Genomic DNA, 17,829 nt, shown 5'->3' on the forward strand with positions numbered 1-17,829 from the left:
CATAATTATTATAATATTTAGTTTTATAAAGTTAATTTAACATACCAATAAAATAATTATAATTATTATACAAAAAGAAAATTATATTAGTAAAATAATAATATAAACATATTATTTCACAAAACAATAATATTACATTTAGGAAATTTTACAGAAATTAAAAACCATAATAGAAGCATATATGAAGATATATGGTCTCAACAATTTTTAACACATAATCTTTAGATAAAAGATAAAAAAAGTTCACTTATCACTTAGAAATATTTTGATTGATTGTATACGGGAACATCACTGAAATAATATTATTGATTAGTTTTGTATTTTATATGTATCTTTGTCATTTGGATTGTATGTATTATTATTATTTATAATTTTATTATAATTTTTTAAAAAATTTAATAATTTTTGCAATAAATTATTAAACAATGTTTATATGTAAAAAAAATTAATCTACAAAAATACCTAATATAAAAAGGATGGAGTTTTTCTTTTGATCGTGTAAAATATCAAACTTGACATATAAAGAGAACTTTAGAACAACATGTTGGTGGTACAAAAAGTAAAGCCCAACAAAGAGAGTAGAGAAAAAAACAATAACAAGGCAAAGACTTGCGTAAACGTAGCTCTCGAACCTCATACTCATCGTTTTCGTATGAGTTTTTGTAGACCAAACAATCTTCCTTCCTTCCACAGTTCACAAAATATAGAACAATACCTCAAATCTCTGCCTCTTACATAACCCATATCTGACGCTTATGTCAACTGAAACTGACGTCCCTCTCCGTCGCAGATCTAACTCTCTTAACGGACATCACTCTAACGGCGTCGCATTTGACGGAACCGTCCCATCAATGGAGAGCATTGTTAAGGAAACAGACGACGGCTACGCCAGAGGGAGAAGCAAGGCGTCTTTTATGACATGGACGGCGCGTGACGCTATATACGTGGCGAGAGTCCATTGGATACCATGTTTGTTCGCGGTCGGAGTTCTGTTCTTCATGGGCGTGGAGTATACGCTTCAGATGATTCCCGCGAGGTCTGAGCCGTTCGATATTGGGTTTGTGGCCACGCGCTCTCTGAACCGCGTCTTGGCAAATTCACCGGATCTTAACACCGTTTTAGCCGCACTAAACACGGTATGCAGAGAGGTTAACTTTGGGGCCTAGTTAAAACAACTATTAAATGATTATCATCAATTCCTCATGCCTCACCTAACTTTTTGTTTTTTTCTTTATCATTTAAATCGTAATAAATTATTGAGTTATATTAGTCAAATAAATATAAAGTTTGGTGGTGATGGAAACAAATCTCACATCTTTTTCCAATATATTATGTGGTAATTAATATCCCAGCTAGAATTTAGCTGTCAACGGTAAGGAGCAACCTGTAATTAAATTTCCTAAGAGTGGAATGTAAGTAGATAAACTAGTGGAAACAAATGTATTTAACGTAATCGCTTTGTGTAGTACTAATAAAGTTTATAATTCTTCTTTTTGACAACTGCTATTTTGTTTGTTTGTTTCTTTATAACGATATGCTTGTGCTATAGACTATAGTATAATAGATTGCTTTGTAACTTTAAAGTTGATACCCATTAAAAAGGGACACATGGTGATGAGTTGGAGACGTGATCACATGCAATACAAAGAGATTGGTTAGATTTGACTTCTGTACTCTTTAACTATTTAAAATTTTGCTTTGGATGGTGGTGGGGACAGGTATTCGTAGCGATGCAAACGACCTACATTGTATGGACATGGTTGATGGAAGGAAGACCACGAGCCACCATCTCGGCGTGCTTCATGTTTACTTGTCGCGGCATTCTTGGTTACTCTACTCAGCTCCCTCTCCCTCAGGTCCAATTCTTTTCATCTCTCCCTCTCTCTTTGAAAGACTATGTTATAATAAGTTAATAACTAAATGACATTGTAACAAAATGGATCTAATAATGTAGTCTCCAAATATTGTTGGGCGTGTGATTTTCCCTTGGCCACTACCGTATAGAAAACAGTATAGAAAACAGTTTGTAACTTTAGGAACATATCCAACTCAACTCCATAATTTACTCCAAATTGAGAAATGAAATTGAAAATGGAATGGAAGATGGAGTGATGACCAAAAAATAAAAGCATTACTCCATAAAACTTTTATTTTTTGGTCATCACCCCATTTTCCGCTCCATTTTCAACTTTTCTCAATTTGGAGTGTGGGATTGGAGATGTTCTAAGTCCCAAAATGTTTTGATAGCCTGGACTCTTAATTAATATTTTATTATCTCACTAACAATTTGTTCATAAGTTTATGTTCAGTTTTAATAGGATTAAATTATTCAATATCATGTCAAATGTATATTGTATATTGAAAACAATAGTATTTATTTTGAGATGGAAAGGAGTAATTTGATTATTATCATTGAGAGGGCAAATTGTAATGGATTTGTATTTTATCTCTTTAACTTGTTGAAGTAAAAAGTGTCGAAATCATGATTATTATTTGACTCTTTTTACAGGAGTTTTTAGGATCAGGAGTCGATTTTCCAGTGGGAAACGTCTCATTCTTCCTCTTCTACTCGGGTCACGTAGCTGGTTCTATGATAGCATCCTTGGATATGAGGAGAATGCAAAGGTTGAGACTAGCGATGCTTTTTGACACCCTCAATGTGTTACAATCCATCAGGCTGCTCGGGACGAGAGGACATTACACTATCGATCTTGCGGTCGGAGTTGGTGCTGGGATTCTCTTTGACTCATTGGCAGGGAAGTACGAAGAGATGATGAGCAAGAGACACAATTTAGGCAATGGTTTTAGTTTGATTTCCAAAGACTCGCCAGTAAATTAATTTTGTTTTCTTTTGAAACGTTTAGTTGAACTTGAACATATTAAATTTAGTTGAAGTCAAAATGAATTAAATTTATTTTCTTTCCGATGATTCTAATTGATTACGGTAAATATCAGTTGAAGTAAAATGAATTAACTAAACGTGTACGTTATTGTGAAGCTACAGGAGTTTCTTATGGTCTTTTCTACAACTATTTCATTCAATTTAATATAGGAGTTACAGGTGATTCTGCCAAAATTCATTGGCACTACATTTTGAATGTACTTCTTCACTATCTTTGGCGCGACATGTGTGTTTGTTTTTCATTGATAGGTTAAGATTGTTTTCGTATAAGTTAACGTGGCAGGTCCACCAATCCATTATCATTATTCATTAATAGTTTGGTCTGGGGAAAGCAATAGATCATACTTTATTTACTGCCTTTTTTGTTGTTGAGAAGTTTCTCCAAAGTATGTTAGTTCAACTAATAAATAGATCAACATTTCTAATAGTCGGGGCTAAAAAAGAGTCAGATATTCTAAGTATCTAGCTCTTTTGCAATTAAATAAAAATCAACGAGTGAAATGTATCGTATTCAGTTCTTTCATTTATAACATATTCAGATTACTATATATTATATTTACACGAAGAAAGATTTTATAGTTCTATTCATCAGAATCAGATAGCTCAAGAGGACAAGAGCCATCATCAACATTAGCCAACGGGTTGAAATGTTCTGAATTTGTGTCCATGCACCCAGGAACAAGGTCCAGATTGCATCTATCTCCCTGAAACATGTTAAGAACCTTAACTATGTTAAAAGGTATATCTAACAAATGAATTGTAGTATATATATATATATATATATATATATATATATATATATATACACATATATGTAGTTGGTGAGTATACATACTCCTTCGACCGTTAAGTTGGCAATCATCGTGCACCGTGTCGCAACTATGTTCGAGTCAGGAAATATTGCTCGCTCACAAGCTCCATCTTGGCTCAACTCTTTAGCTAGACCCTTTTTGCACCAAGTGAAGAATAGAGTTTGTATTTTTTTTTTGTATAGCGCCTATATATGTGAATACAAAATTGTACGTAAAATACCTCATTGAAGAACTCAATAGGTTTGTTTTGCCATCGCTTGGGAACTTGGAACTGAAGTCTGTATGGACCATCCCAATCGACACCATTGGTGAACGAGAATATTAAATTCACAGCTGAAATATGGTTCATACGGACGAAGAAAATGTCAAATTATTACTACTTGTAACTATTTTATCACATAAGAATTAGTAATGCTTTGGTTTTGATTATGTAAAAACGGACCGTGCTTAGGAATGCAAATCTGCATAGTGTAAATGGGAGAATCGGCTTTGCCTCGATCTTTCTTAAGCATTGCTCTTGGTTCTCCACCACACATGATTGGTTGGTTAAATCCTCCTGCACGATTTGTAACCAGTTGAATAATTTTTTTTTTCATTTTTATTAGCTCATAGGACTGGACTATGCAAACCCCATAAATGAGTCACAGTTACTAGCGTCAACTCATAGGGATAAAGTTCAAATACAAGTTAACTAGATGTTATATGAGAAAACTAACCGTTGAAAGCAACCCCATAGTCCTCGTTAGGAGTGAGTTTGGTTGCAGCTGGATTGTAGAACAGTTTCAACTTTTCACCCTATTTCAAGAAAGAACTATTGAGTCAACGAGCGTTAACTTTGAGGCTAACATGGGTAGAGAAACTTTACTGCGGTTGGAGGAAGACCGTTCATGGTTTTCCAGAACACTGGAGCTGTCCCCATCTCGAACATTGCCCATGAAGGAAGCTTATATCTACAAAAAATTAATCAACCATCAACTATGTTGCTTATACTTATTATCAAACCAAACTAACAAGAGGACAGACTCTTTGATTTCTTCGAGGGGTGCAAGAGTGGTGGCAACAGATTTTACTTGCAGTTCAAGTTTCCTCCTTGGAAATCTCCTGTGTATTGGACTAACCGTTGAGCTGTACACTGCATATATTATCCAAAAAAACCTTCATACTTAGAGATTTGAGTACATAGATTAACATCAAAGAAGTACAAAAATACTCCTTACAAAAACTGCGTTTAGAGGATAAAGGGTGTGAAGGAGATACAAAAACTGCGGTGTTAGCAGCTGCAGCCATGGGAACCAATCTGATGAGAAACTCTGTTCAATAGATGAACGAAGAGGAATTGATATATAGTCTCAAGATTAAAGATTATTTGCCACCACAGAATAAAATATCTTCTCGAGATGTTTTTCTTAACCATATGAAAACAAAGACTTTGAAGTGCCGTCCCATAGAGACAAAAAAATATCTTGTTTGAATTGTCGGGATTGGAATTTTCTCTTGAATAGATAAGAAGGAATGGGCCAAAATCAAAGAAAGCCCATTTAAGGATAAACCAATCTAAGCCCAACTAAGGAAACTCAATATTGTAACTACTGGGGCGATTTATTAAGTTTCCGAGAACATCAAGGACTATTTCAGTAAAACCAAAAAGAGAGTATCCGTGTTTTAGTTCACTGCCCCAAATTGGCAATCCAAATCCCTAAGACCACCTTATCCTCTCTCTCTAGCCACAAAGATGAGATGTTTGGACACGTCTCTATCACTCCAACAACACAACAACTTGTGAGCATACAAAAAGACCGACCCTGATTCATACACGAACACACATATATATATATATTGATACTATAAATGTATATGTAGGGTTTAACTCTCTCCTTCTCCTTCTCGGCGACAACAATGGCGTCTCTTCTGACCTCTCCCATAACAAAGCCCAAACCTTTCTTCCTCTCCTCGCCTCCACGACCACTAACCGCACCGCCGTCGTTGAATCTCGCCGGGATCTCACTCACCCACAACCAAAAGCTCGCTCCTTTCAGGCTCCCCAGCCTCCTCGTCTCCTCCGCACTCAAGAGAGATGTCGCCGCCGCAGCTGCTGCTTCAGCGGCGGAGTCTGAGGGAGATTACAGAAGGATAATGCTTTCGGATGTGATGGTGAAGAAGAAGAAGGACAAGGCGGTTTGGTGGGAGAGAGAGTGGACTTCGATGGATTTCGGAGCTGTTGCTGTGGTTGTCTCCATGCATTTGCTTAGCTTGTTGGCTCCGTTTCAGTTTAACTGGAGAGCTGTCTCGGTTGCTTTTGTGCTTTATATCGTGACGGGTCTTCTGGGGATTACTCTGTCTTTTCATAGGAATCTTACTCATAGAAGCTTCAAGCTTCCTAAGTGGCTTGAGTACTTGTTTGCTTATTGTGGAGCTCAGGCTCTTCAGGTGAGTGTGTGTGTGTATTCGAATTGGTTCTTAGATTTGTGGGATAGTGTATTTGATGGTTTGTGTTGTTTTTTTTTGCTTCAGGGGCACCCTATTGATTGGGTGAGTACGCATAGGTACCATCATCAGTTTTGTGATTCAGACAAAGATCCTCATAGCCCGCTTGAAGGGTTTTGGTTTAGTCACATGAATTGGATGTTTGATACCAATACTATCACGCAAAGGGTACGACGGGGTCCGTTTTTGTTTCTTGTTTCTCATATTAAGATTTGTCTGGGAAAAAGGGTAATCTGATTGTTTTTTTTTTTGCTTGTCATGTTTTTGAAGGTTGGAGAGCCTAATAATGTTGGGGACTTGGAGAAGCAGCCTTTCTATCAGTTCCTTAAAAACACCTACATTTGGCATCCGGTGGCTCTGGCGGTTGCTCTTTACGCAATGGGTGGCTTCCCCTTCATCGTTTGGGGAATGGTATGTTATCTGTTATTTATTTTGCATTTTTAATCCATCACCGTTAATTTCAAGAACGAGATATAGATGGTACTATGATGTGTGTTTTAGCTTAACAAATCCACCATTTTTTTGTGTGGCCAAATCTCCTCCATTTGATCAAAATCGTTAGACAACTTGCTTTTTTGTGTGTCTTTGTCATTTAGTCCAACTTAGGTTAGTATTAATTAATTTAATAAAGCAGAGAACCACAAGTAAACATATCTGATCTATCTTCATGCTTTTGTTATGTTTTTGTTTATTTTGCAGGGTGTAAGGATAGTATGGGTATATCACATAACTTGGCTAGTAAACTCAGCTTGTCACGTTTGGGGAAACCAAGCATGGAACACTGGAGATTTGTCTAAGAACAACTGGTAAAGTTCCATCATCATCCATTAAATCCTTTACAACTTGAAATATTATATAACTTTTGTATATAATTTGTACTATGATTATTTCAGGTGGGTAGCAGCTCTAGCATTTGGAGAAGGATGGCACAACAATCACCATGCTTTCGAGTTCTCTGCTCGACATGGACTTGAATGGTGGCAATTTGATATGACTTGGTACGTCGTTAGATTCCTCCAAGCCGTTGGATTAGCAACCGATGTTAAGCTTCCATCAGAAGCTCAGAAAGAAAGAATGGCACTTACAACCAGTGATTGATGATAGTACGTAGTAACTATGTGGTCACCACCGGAATCAAAACTGTTGTACGTCTCGAGCTATGAAAACTAAAAGAGTTTTTGTTTTTTTTGGTGTCTTTACATATAAACGTATATATATGTTCTATGCAAGAGGTGTATGTGACAAACTGATTATGAATTCTAAGTTTATCTTGTTATTATTACATTCAAATACACAAGAAACAAAGAAAAAAGATGACAAAACATTCACATTCAATTTTAACTGAATAATTCTCTCAAACTATGCTCCTCCTACATCTTCAAATCTACGGATAAATTATATTCTTTTCAATAAATATTATTACCTGTACTAGAAAATTGTATGTGACAAACTGCTTACATGATTATGAATTTTAAACTACTACAGTTAGATTGAATACAAAAGGAAAGAAAAAAAAACATTCATGTTCTGTTTGGCCAAGGTGTCCACGGCAATTCTAGATACTCAACAGGTTTGAGCTTTGGAAACACGGTTTTGAAATCCCATTCAAGGCCTCGAAACAAGATCCCTTTCGGTGTCGCTTCGTGAACACATGAAGATTCAGGGCACATCTCGGCGTCCAGATAGGTGTTTTCGATCACGAGAGTGGCGGTTCCCAAAGCGGACCGGAAACGGCAGATGTGGATCGCCGGTATCTTGGTTTCGCCTTTAATGAGGATGATTGGGAATGAAACTGAGTTCCTGGTTTTGCGGATCGATGCCAACCGTAGTCTTTGCGTTTAGACTGGCACCGACAGACGATTTCCGGGCGGAGTAGCCCGGTCATTGCATTACGTATTGTTATGTTCATGTTTACGTAGTCGGGTTCCTTGAGAGCCACGGTGTTGGAAAAGATCATGATGGCTTGTAGAACAAGACACCACCGAGCTAGGGTTTTGACGATGTTGATGTTAACATCCATTTTCTTCTTTTTGTGTTCTCGATTTTTCGTTAGTCTCTCTCTCATTAATATATTTGAAGTATTACCATGTTTACCTGAAATCGAAGCTGTTAGACTTTTTTTTTATTTGGAAAGAAAGAAAGAAACAAACAAACGGGTTCTTTCTCCTGTCACATACAAACAAATGGTTACATATGCTAAAAATGAATATTTAGTTTTGGATCGTAATCATAACAAAACTGCCAATGCTTAAGCTGTCTCATGTTAGCTTTTATTTGTCGGTTCAATATTGGTTGGGGCAGATCTTGAGCATCAACTCGGGTTTTGAACCTACTTTGATAAGAAAAGGTCTTGTTTTTTGTTAAACTATATAATCTAATCTCTCCTTAATACATTTACATAAGTTAGTTATTTGTTAGTTATTACACAAAGAGTTATAACTCTTCATGAAGAGGTGTGTCTCTTCTATTGTATTAATTGGATTTCTATATAAAGATCAATCATTTGTTGTAAACATTATCACAAAATCTCAATAAAGACAAAGTATTTCCAGACAAGTATACAAAATTCGTAACTTGTTGAATAAGTCTAAAGCGTCTATCTTATTTCTTATTCCGAACTCGTGTGTAACACACTGTGAACTTTGTGTAACACAAGCGGTTGATAAAAGGCTAACATAGTATCAGAGATTTACGTTTGAGAGGACGAAGAAGAAAGCACTATTGAGAAAAACACTTTGCGTCGAGAATAGATGATTTTTGCATACGATTTATCAAGAAGGATGACGATGCAAAATCACAATCAAGTTATACCCATATTCGATGGGGAGAAGTATAACTTCTGGAGCATTAAGATGACAACCATTCTCAAGACCATGAAGTTATGATATGTGGTTGAAGAAGGCGTGGCAGTGCCACCAGCACAAGTGAATGATACCCCTGAGACAACGAGGGAGAGATCGCTTAGAGAAGAAGCGATGGCGAATGATACGATGGCTTTGCAAATTTTGCAAACTGCCATATCAGATGAGATCTTCTCACGGATTGCAGCAGCATCAACATCCAAAGAGGCGTGGGATGCATTGAAGGCAGAGTATGAAGGCTCTCCTCAGGTTCGTTTGAGTCGGCTTCAAACGTTGCAAAGGGAGTATGAGAATCTGAAGATGAGCGAGGATGAAGACGTTAAGACCTTCACATATAAGTTGGTTGCTTTGGCAAATCAATTAACTTATATCATGGAGAGCAGAAGACCGATGTTCAACTCATACAAAAGATACTCATCTCTCTCCCAGCCAAGTTCGATAGCATAGTCAGTGTATTGGAGCAAACAAGCGATTTGACTTCAACAAGGATGGCAAAGTTGATCGGGATCTTGAAGGCTCATGAAGCAAGGCTGGCTGTAAGAGAAGAAAGCACAAGTGAAGGAGCATTCGATGCTCGTGCTAAACAGAAAAATTCTGGTGTCACACACGACAACTCAAAGCGCCGTGGAGGCAAGAAGTGGTGCGGTTTCTGCAAGAAGAACAACCACAATGAGAGTGAGTGTCTGAAAAAACAAAAAAAAAGATGATCCAGAGAAGGATCACAAGAGTAACAAGAAGTGTTACAACTGTGGTAAGTTAGGCCATTTTGCAAATCAGTGCTACTCAAAGAAAAAGGAGAAAGCACATCTAAGTCTTGAAGAAGAAGACTTGTATGAAGACCACACGTTGTTCAGTGCGAGTGAAGCAGCAATAACAGTGATGGAAGATGTCTGGATAGTTGATAGTGGAGCAACTAATCATATGACAAAGGAAGATAATTATTTCTCAAAACTTGATAGGAGTATCAAGGTTCCAATACAAATTGGAAATGGAAGCATGGTCATGACAGCCGGTAAAGGAGATATCACTGTCATAACCAAAAGTGGCAAGAGGACCATCAGAAATGTGTTCTTGGTTCCGGGTATGGCGAAAAATTTGTTGAGTGTTCCACAAATTGTTTCAAGCGGATACCGAGTGAACTTCCAAGAGAAGAGATGCATCATAGATGATGCAAAAGGCAGGAGGATAATGGATATCCCAATGACTCACAAAAGCTACAAAATCAGGATGAGATCGGCTCAAGAAGAAGGAGCCATGAGCGCAAGTGAGCAAGCCAAGATGGAGACATGGCACAAGAGACTTGGTCATGTAGGCGACAAAATGTTGCAACAAATGCAAGACAAAGACTTGGTAAAAGGGTTACCAAAGTTTAAAATCAAGAAGGAAGCATGTGAAGCGTGTAGGCTTGGAAAGCAATCACGCAAAAGCTTCCCAAAGGAATCTCAAACTAAGACAAGAGAAAAGCTTGAGATTGTGCATACTGATGTATGTGGACCAATGCAGCACCAATCTATTGATGGAAGCAGGTAATTTTTGCTATTCTTAGATGATTATACTCATATGTATTGGGTATACTTCATGAAGCAAAAGTCAGAAGCTTTCTCACTGTTCAAGAAGTTCAAAGCAATGGTAGAGAAGCAATCATATTGTTCCATCAAGACATTGAGATCAGATGGAGGTGGTGAGTTCACTTCACAAGAATTCAATCGGTTCTGTGAAGAAGAAGGCATCAATAAGCAAGTTACCTTACCTTATTCACCACAATAAAATGGTGTAGCGGAGATCATGAATAAGACCTTGGTGGAGATGGCTAGATCGATGTTGGTTGAGCAAGACTTACCGCTCAAGTTATGGGCAGAGGCGGTATACACTGCTTCATATCTACGGAACCGTCTACCATCAAAGGCTATGTTATAAAAAAACTATGTTATATTGGGCTATATATGTACAGGGAGATCCAATAGAGTGGGTCAGCAACCATCGTTACCATCACCAATACAGTGATACAGACCGTGATCCTCATACTCCTCGCCATGGTTTTTGGTTTAGTTACTGCTTATGGATCTTTGACACTGGTTCTATTCTCCAAAAGGTACTTAATCAGTGATCCACATGTTTTAATTCTATCATCGATTGAAATAAAAGACAGGTCTAAATCATGAGTTATACACAGTGTGGAGGGGAAGAGAGCGCAGCAGATTTGGTGAGACAACCATTTTATAGGTTTCTGCAAAGAACATGGATTTTGAACAACCTCGCACTTTGTCTTCTCCTTTACATCGTTGGTGGCTTTCCTTTTCTCGTATGGGGAGTGGTAACGTCAATACATTTTTTTCTATTTTTATCCATATTTAAATGAATGGTTACTCTTAAATCTTAATGTAAATTATGTGGCAGGGAATTAGAACTGTATTCGTGTTACAGTCCACATTTCTGATGACGGCAGCCTCGCATACGTGGGGAACGCAGCCATGGAGAACCGGAGATCTCTCCAAGAACAATTGGTAAGAGAAGTAATTCTTAAACAGGATTATAGTCTGAATATTCTGTTTTTTTTAATATAATACTTTTGAGTTGTTTATACCTAATTAAAGTCCCTAAATGATTGGAGGTGGCTGGCGATAGTAACGCTAGGGGAGAGCTGACACAACAACCATCATGCATTCGAGTTCTCTGCTAGACATGGACTTGAGTGGTGGCAACTCGACATTACTTGGTATTTTATTCGATTTCTCCAAGCTCTTGGACTGGCGACAAATGTTAAGTTAGTTACCGAAGCTCACAAACAGAGATTCACTTGTGATGGTCCTGATGGATGAATGTTATTTATACACATGGTCGAGTGACTCGAGTCTTTACGTAAAAAGTTGAGAGAAGAGGTGCGTTTGAGGAATACAATACCATGTAATATATCTATATGTATTCCAGCTAGGGATGTTATATAGGGTTATGAGATTTAGGGCTAACCCAGCCCATTCAATAATTTAATAACCCTAACCCAAATGTATTATTCATAAAATGTTTAGGGTCACTTTAAGGCTGGGCTAAGGAAATAAAAGGTTTTAACAGGGTTAACCCTATTAGATATTTTTTGTTATAGAACAATGTTTTGTTGTAGGGTCAAACCCTCAATTTTTTTTTTGATTTTTCATTAAAATTGCTAAAAAAGTTTCTATAAAATTTCAGAAATGATTTTTTTTTCCGTCAAAATCACAAAAAAAAATATTTTGCCAAATCGGTTTTTTCGCCAAAATCGGAAAAATCAAGTTTTTCCAAAAAACCACAAAATCGAGTTTTTCCACCAAAAACCACAAAATAGAGTTTTTCCGCATAAACCGTAAAACTGGTTTTTCCCGCCAAAATCGATAAATTAAGTTTTCCCACCAAAACCGAGAAACCCGAAAAATCGAGTTTTAAAGCCAAAATTGGGAAATCGAATTTTTCTGTCAAAATCGAGAAATCAAGAAATTGAATTTTCCCGCCAGAAACGAGAAACCAGGGTTTCCTGCCAAAACCGAGAAATTAGGGTTTCCCGCCAAAACCAAGAAAACGAGTTATCCCGCCGAAACCGAGAAATCGAGTTTTCCCGAAAAATCATGGTTTTTCAAGAAAACCGAGAAATCTTGTTTTTAGAGAAAACCGAAAAATCGGTTTTCCCGAGAAAAATGAGAAATCGGGGTTTCCCGCCAAAACCGAGAAATCGGGTTTTCTCGAGAAAACCGAGAAATAGGGTTTTCCCAAGAAAACCGAGAAATCTAGTTTTCCCGAGAAAACCGAGAAATTGGGATTTCCCGCTAAAACCGAGAAGTCGGGGTTTTCTGCCAAAACCGAGAAATCAAGTTTTCCCGAGAAAACCGAGAAATCGATTTTCCGAGAAAAACGAGAAATCGGTTTTTTTCCTAGAAAACCGAGAAATCGAGTTTTCCCGAGAAAACCGAGAAATCGAGGTTTCCCGCCAAAACCGAGAAATCGAGGTTTCCCGCCAAAACCGGAAAATCGAGTTTTCCAACCAAAACCGGGAAATCGAGTTTTCCGCTAAAACTGGGGAATCGAATTTTTCCGTCAAAATTTAGAAATTTTTGTTTTCTGCCAAAACCGAGAAATTGAGTTTTCTCGTCAATACCACAATAATGAGTTTTCCCGCGAAAACCAGAAAAATAAGTTTTTTCACCAAAACCTGGAAATTGAATTTTTCTGTCCAAATCAAAAAATTAAGGTTTTCTGCCAAAAACACAAAATTTTGTTTTTTTGTTGAATTTGCAAAATCTCATTTTCCGTCAAAATTCTCAAAATAGCTAAACAGTGTTAATCATGTTAATATTATTTGCTTTTGTTTTAAAAGATTTTATACAATGGGTAACCCTAACCCAACCCCTTCATGCATAGACTATTAGGGTTAATGTTGGGTTGGGTTAGAATAGGATTGGGTTTATATTTTATAGGGTTGGGTTGGACTGGGTAACCCAATACAACATCCCTAATTCCAGCCATCCATCTCCTAGTGTTTTCGTTTTATATATTTTCTCTTTTATTGATCTCCTAGTGTTTTCGATCTCCACTGTTTTATATATATGTGTATATATATATATGTATCGATATGTCATTGTTAACTATCCTCCAACATCGTCATGCACGTCAAAAATCGTATTTCTTTGTGCAGTCATAGTTCATTACGTGTTGTTAACGTCACCGCTCACTTTGGAAACTAGGGTTGATTCCGTTCCTCATTTTAATGATGTAACATCTTTGGATGGGCCGGCAAATAGAGAAGAGACTACTAACTTCCAACACTATCATCTACTCAACAAGTATTTGTTGACATTGGCTTACTACGACCAGCAGGTAACTGAGAATATATAAATATATATATATATGTTCTTATCACTCAATTCCTTATTTGAAGAAAATGAGTATAAAGAAAAGTGATTAGTTTATCTTCTCTCATCACTCAGTTCCTTAATTTCCACGCAACTTTGACTATCATTATGCAATATCTAGGCTTAGGTCTTCTCATTGATCGCTTGTGATCAGCCATTCCACTTCAGTGTGTTGATTTCGTATAGTTTCCTAACCTGTCCAAACGAGTACGATCAATTGATTTTCCATTACTTCATACTCACAACATTGTTTCTTCTATAACCAATCCTCTCTTTTTTTCGCCTCCTTAAACTTGTCCGAGAGCGACGATCGAAGTACAGTTACATTGAGATTTCTCATTGCTGTTGGTCCAAGAACAGTAACATTATTGAATTTGCTAATCGATCTTTCCTTTGGCAAAATATAAAGTCATGCGTCAATGGTAAAAAAATAAACGAATATAGAAAGGGGAATTTTCAAAAATACCACTTTCAAAGTACTATTATTCATCTTTACCACCACTAAAGATACATTTTCAAAAATACATTATTTATTAAAATGTTAAAGACTATTATATCTTTGTTTTTATATGCTTTTCAAAATTCTAATCTCAAATTCTAAATCCTAAACCTCCACTTCTAAACCCTAAACCCAAAATCTTCAACTCTAAACCCTAAACCCTAAACTATATACCCTAAATTCAATATCCTAAACCCTAAACTCTAAAGTCTAAACTATAAATCCCAAAATCCTCAACTCTAAACCCTAAATCCTCAACTCTAAACCCTAAACTATACACCTTAAACCCTAAAACATCAAATCTAAACCCTAAATCCTAAACCTTCAGATCTAAACTTTTCATTAAAAGTAGTGGTAAAAGTGGTTAGTGTAAACATGAAAAGTGGTACTATGAAAATGGTATTTTTGGCAATTTCTCATATAGAAACTTACAGAACAAAAGAATATCATGGAATTTGATAAGAATTGGGGTTTTATTTATCCTGGATCATGAACAAGTAACTAAAGCAAAATAAAGGAGAAGGGCAAGTAGTACACACTTAGGGTCTCATGCATTTGACTAAAACATCCACAAATCTCTTGTACATGTGTTGCTTCATGTACATCTTCTCAACCTTCTTGCGTCCTTCGCTTCCTAGCTGTAGTCTTGTAGATGGGTTTCTAAGAAGAAACAATAGATTCTGAGCCAACACTTTGTTACCTGGCCTCCCCACCGGGTGAAGCAGACCTGTAACATTGTGCTCCACTATCTCTCTTGTTCCTCCTGCGTCTGTTCCAAGCACCTGCTCCATGGTAAAAAACAATCATTAGGATGAACAACATTTCATGTTCCTCTATCAAGATCATTTTTTTTTTCTCACCGGAAGACCATAAGCCATTGCTTCGATAGTCACTCTCCCAAATGTTTCACCAATTCCCTGTTTTCATAGATTGAACAAACGCTTGATTAGTGTCTGTTGTAAAGTGAAGCCATAAAAAAGATCAAAAGATAAGAAACGTTTACCTGGGAGTTTGTTACGTAGACATCTGCTGCAGAGTAAAGTGAGGCAACACGAGTGGTCGCTAGAGTCCACACAACCGAGTTCGATAAGTTTCCATTCTTTGACAAGAAGTTCAACATTTCCTTAACGTACGCAACTTTGTTGCTCTTTGACCCAACTGATCCGAGAAGAAGCTTAAACTCTCGTTTCCGTGTTACGTTGGCAGAGAACAACAACAGCTTCCTTTTACCGGTGGCAGACAGAGCAGACGGGTCGTCAAGAGCTGGAGACTTGATTTTGATCTTCCGTGATGAACCTCTTAACCGGTGTCTGACTGAAAGACTAACATTTTCTTTCTTGATGCCACTGATGTGTTCATGTTCCTTTTCTCTCTCTAGTGCCAAGGCGGCAGATTCAAGGAGAAGAAGCTGTCCTTTCGTCGGGTTAATGCTGCTTAGAGACATCACAAGCATATCCTTATCTGTCAAACCAAACTCCTTTCTGACGGATTCACGTAGCGTTTGTCTTTTCGCCTTCATCATCTCTGTGGTCAGTGCTGGAGTATTCAGCGAACTTGAAATCCCGGCTACAAAAGCCAACTCATCGTTAACGGAGAGAGGAACGATAACTGGCTGAGACCTAAGCTTTATGTGCTCCTCTTCGCACCATGTTAACCATTGTTTACTCTGTACTTCAGATAGAAAAATAAGCAGCTTCACACGGTCAAGCACAGGCTTCGCCCGATCAAAGTACTCTCCCCGGTTCTCCATTACCCACCAAGCTATTTGACTTCCACCAGCTGGAAAGTGATCCATGTATTGATCTGGAAAGAGTAAACAAACATGCATTGAGTGAGCTAGTACACATTTCTAAACATGAAAAGGGGGAATCAGCATATACCAATCCATGTAGCACAAACAGCTGATCCCGCAACGACGAGATCTGCTTTCATTGCGGTTTTGAAGCTGAGCTCTCCTTTGTCTTCAACCACTTTGATCTTTCTCCTTACAAGCTCTTGCAACAAACCACCCCTTCTGCTCAGAACCACTGCGTAGACCGTTGCGCCACAGCTCATAAGCTCGGAAGCCAGCTCCATCATCGAGATGGGAGCACCGGTCATCGATAGCTCATGGAAAAGCAGGACGAATCTCCTTGACCAAACAAGTCGTTTAAAGTCTGACTTCCTGTCGCACGTCCCTGACCGCTTCTGCGGACTCCACTCGAGTATCCTATCCTCTAGCGATCCGAAAGGACCGAAAAGCTTACCGTAGGTAACGTTCGTCTTGGGAAGCTCTGGATCTTCTTGCTCATCCGAATCCTCCACCACCACTTTTCTCACCTTCTGAGTCTTTCTCCTCCTCCTCCTCCTCTTGGCACTCAAGCTTCGTCGAGGCGTGGCGTCATCCACTTTCTTGGCGAGAGCCACATGCATCTTCTTATTAACATCTACATGTACTACATTGGTACCATCAACTAGAGTGTGAGAACTCTGCTCCACATGCAAAGCATCCTCCCTAAGTTTGCCTCCAAAACGCAAGTACTCGAGTTTGTTATCATCATCATGCGCATGCGCCCACCTGGACTGGACATAGAATCCAAGATAGGTCCAGAGAGTAATCAAAAGCAGCCAGTAGAGAAGACGGTTGGTTCTGAACCACTGAAGAGCTCCTCCGCCGACGCTAGCTTTGTTGACCTCTCTGCGTGGAGTCCTCCCGCCAGAATGTACTCTCCTGAACGTAGGTGAGCCCCTTGGAGGCGAAGACTTGAAGCTGCCGCCTTGTCTTAGTGGTGATAATAGCCCAAGATCCTCCATAGCATCATCAAGTATCTTCCTAACTCGGCAAGAATCAGAAAATCAAAAAATCATCAGCTATTATCAATTGTTTTGTGATCGAAGTTCGTTTAGTAACTAACTAACTGCTAGGATCGATCAATGAGATCGCGTTTGTTTGTTTGTTCGTTGGAGAGGGAATCAAATGCAGTTACAAAGATCAAGATCGTAGCAGCGAGTGAACTTACTTACTATTCGCGAACCTCTGATCGATGATCCAAATGCTTGGGGGATGCGATGCGATGCGATGCGATGCGATGCTCTGAAGTAGAGAAACTAAGATTGAGAAATCTACGATCGAGAAGAAAAGGTAAAGTCAAATGTTCATCAACGAAGCGAGACGAAAGTCATATCGATGCAAAGAGAGGAGGAGAAACAACGCAAGAGCTTGAAGAAGAAGAAGAAGCAGAGAGGAAGACGAAGACGAAGGAGAAAGAGAGAGAGATTATAATGCAGAGAGTATTCACCTGTGAATCTAAGCTTGAGCCAAGAGCTGAACAGAATCGCCGGAGAGAGAGAGGTCGGAGTTAACTGAGTCAGAGCTGGACAAGTGGCTGATTTTTCCGTTACTTATAATTTGATG

At 38.2% G+C, this 17,829-nt stretch overlaps 4 protein-coding genes and 2 pseudogenes across 7 annotated transcripts; 3 read left to right on the forward strand and 3 right to left on the reverse strand.

The window, feature by feature from the left end:
• Nucleotides 1-554: 554 nt before the first annotated feature.
• On the forward strand, nucleotides 555-2,929 carry LOC108862737 (phosphatidylcholine:diacylglycerol cholinephosphotransferase 1). Its single transcript, XM_018636970.2, has 3 exons — nucleotides 555-1,136; nucleotides 1,719-1,856; nucleotides 2,510-2,929. Exons 1-3 carry the CDS (start codon nucleotides 756-758, stop codon nucleotides 2,837-2,839), a joined length of 849 nt encoding a protein of 282 aa, XP_018492472.2. The 5' UTR covers nucleotides 555-755; the 3' UTR covers nucleotides 2,840-2,929.
• Nucleotides 2,930-3,379: 450 nt separating this feature from the next.
• On the reverse strand, nucleotides 3,380-5,118 carry LOC108862740 (protein POST-ILLUMINATION CHLOROPHYLL FLUORESCENCE INCREASE, chloroplastic). Its single transcript, XM_018636972.2, has 8 exons — nucleotides 4,932-5,118; nucleotides 4,738-4,846; nucleotides 4,580-4,664; nucleotides 4,431-4,509; nucleotides 4,157-4,270; nucleotides 3,935-4,047; nucleotides 3,738-3,848; nucleotides 3,380-3,606 (listed from the first exon to the last, which is right to left on the reverse strand). The coding sequence occupies exons 1-8, from the start codon at nucleotides 4,999-5,001 to the stop codon at nucleotides 3,484-3,486; spliced, it is 804 nt and encodes a 267-aa protein (XP_018492474.2). The 5' UTR covers nucleotides 5,002-5,118; the 3' UTR covers nucleotides 3,380-3,483.
• Nucleotides 5,119-5,435: 317 nt separating this feature from the next.
• On the forward strand, nucleotides 5,436-7,474 carry LOC108863460 (palmitoyl-monogalactosyldiacylglycerol delta-7 desaturase, chloroplastic). The gene is made up of 5 exons (XM_056986399.1): nucleotides 5,436-6,141; nucleotides 6,226-6,366; nucleotides 6,469-6,609; nucleotides 6,898-7,004; nucleotides 7,092-7,474. Exons 1-5 carry the CDS (start codon nucleotides 5,611-5,613, stop codon nucleotides 7,294-7,296), a joined length of 1,125 nt encoding a protein of 374 aa, XP_056842379.1. The 5' UTR covers nucleotides 5,436-5,610; the 3' UTR covers nucleotides 7,297-7,474.
• A 99-nt stretch (nucleotides 7,475-7,573) lies between these two features.
• Nucleotides 7,574-8,265, reverse strand: LOC108863461 (uncharacterized; annotated as a pseudogene).
• A 2,718-nt stretch (nucleotides 8,266-10,983) lies between these two features.
• LOC108858054 (probable lipid desaturase ADS3.2, chloroplastic) lies at nucleotides 10,984-11,878 on the forward strand (annotated as a pseudogene).
• Nucleotides 11,879-14,889: 3,011 nt separating this feature from the next.
• Nucleotides 14,890-17,804, reverse strand: LOC108856218 (uncharacterized). Of its 4 annotated transcripts, none has more exons than XM_018629981.2 (6): nucleotides 17,714-17,804; nucleotides 17,435-17,537; nucleotides 16,316-17,247; nucleotides 15,439-16,238; nucleotides 15,296-15,352; nucleotides 14,890-15,217 (listed from the first exon to the last, which is right to left on the reverse strand). In XM_018629981.2, the coding sequence occupies exons 3-6, from the start codon at nucleotides 17,226-17,228 to the stop codon at nucleotides 14,975-14,977; spliced, it is 2,013 nt and encodes a 670-aa protein (XP_018485483.1). In that variant the 5' UTR covers nucleotides 17,229-17,247; nucleotides 17,435-17,537; nucleotides 17,714-17,804; the 3' UTR covers nucleotides 14,890-14,974. The 4 variants fall into 4 exon arrangements, with proteins under 4 accessions (XP_018485483.1, XP_056842440.1, XP_018485484.1 ...); XM_056986460.1 differs by having other exon boundaries at nucleotides 17,439-17,508; nucleotides 17,714-17,803; XM_018629982.2 differs by having other exon boundaries at nucleotides 17,435-17,508; nucleotides 17,714-17,803.
• Nucleotides 17,805-17,829: the final 25 nt, after the last annotated feature.

Source organism: Raphanus sativus, chromosome 5 (assembly GCF_000801105.2).
Source record: "Raphanus sativus cultivar WK10039 chromosome 5, ASM80110v3, whole genome shotgun sequence".
NCBI lineage: Eukaryota > Viridiplantae > Streptophyta > Magnoliopsida > Brassicales > Brassicaceae > Raphanus > Raphanus sativus.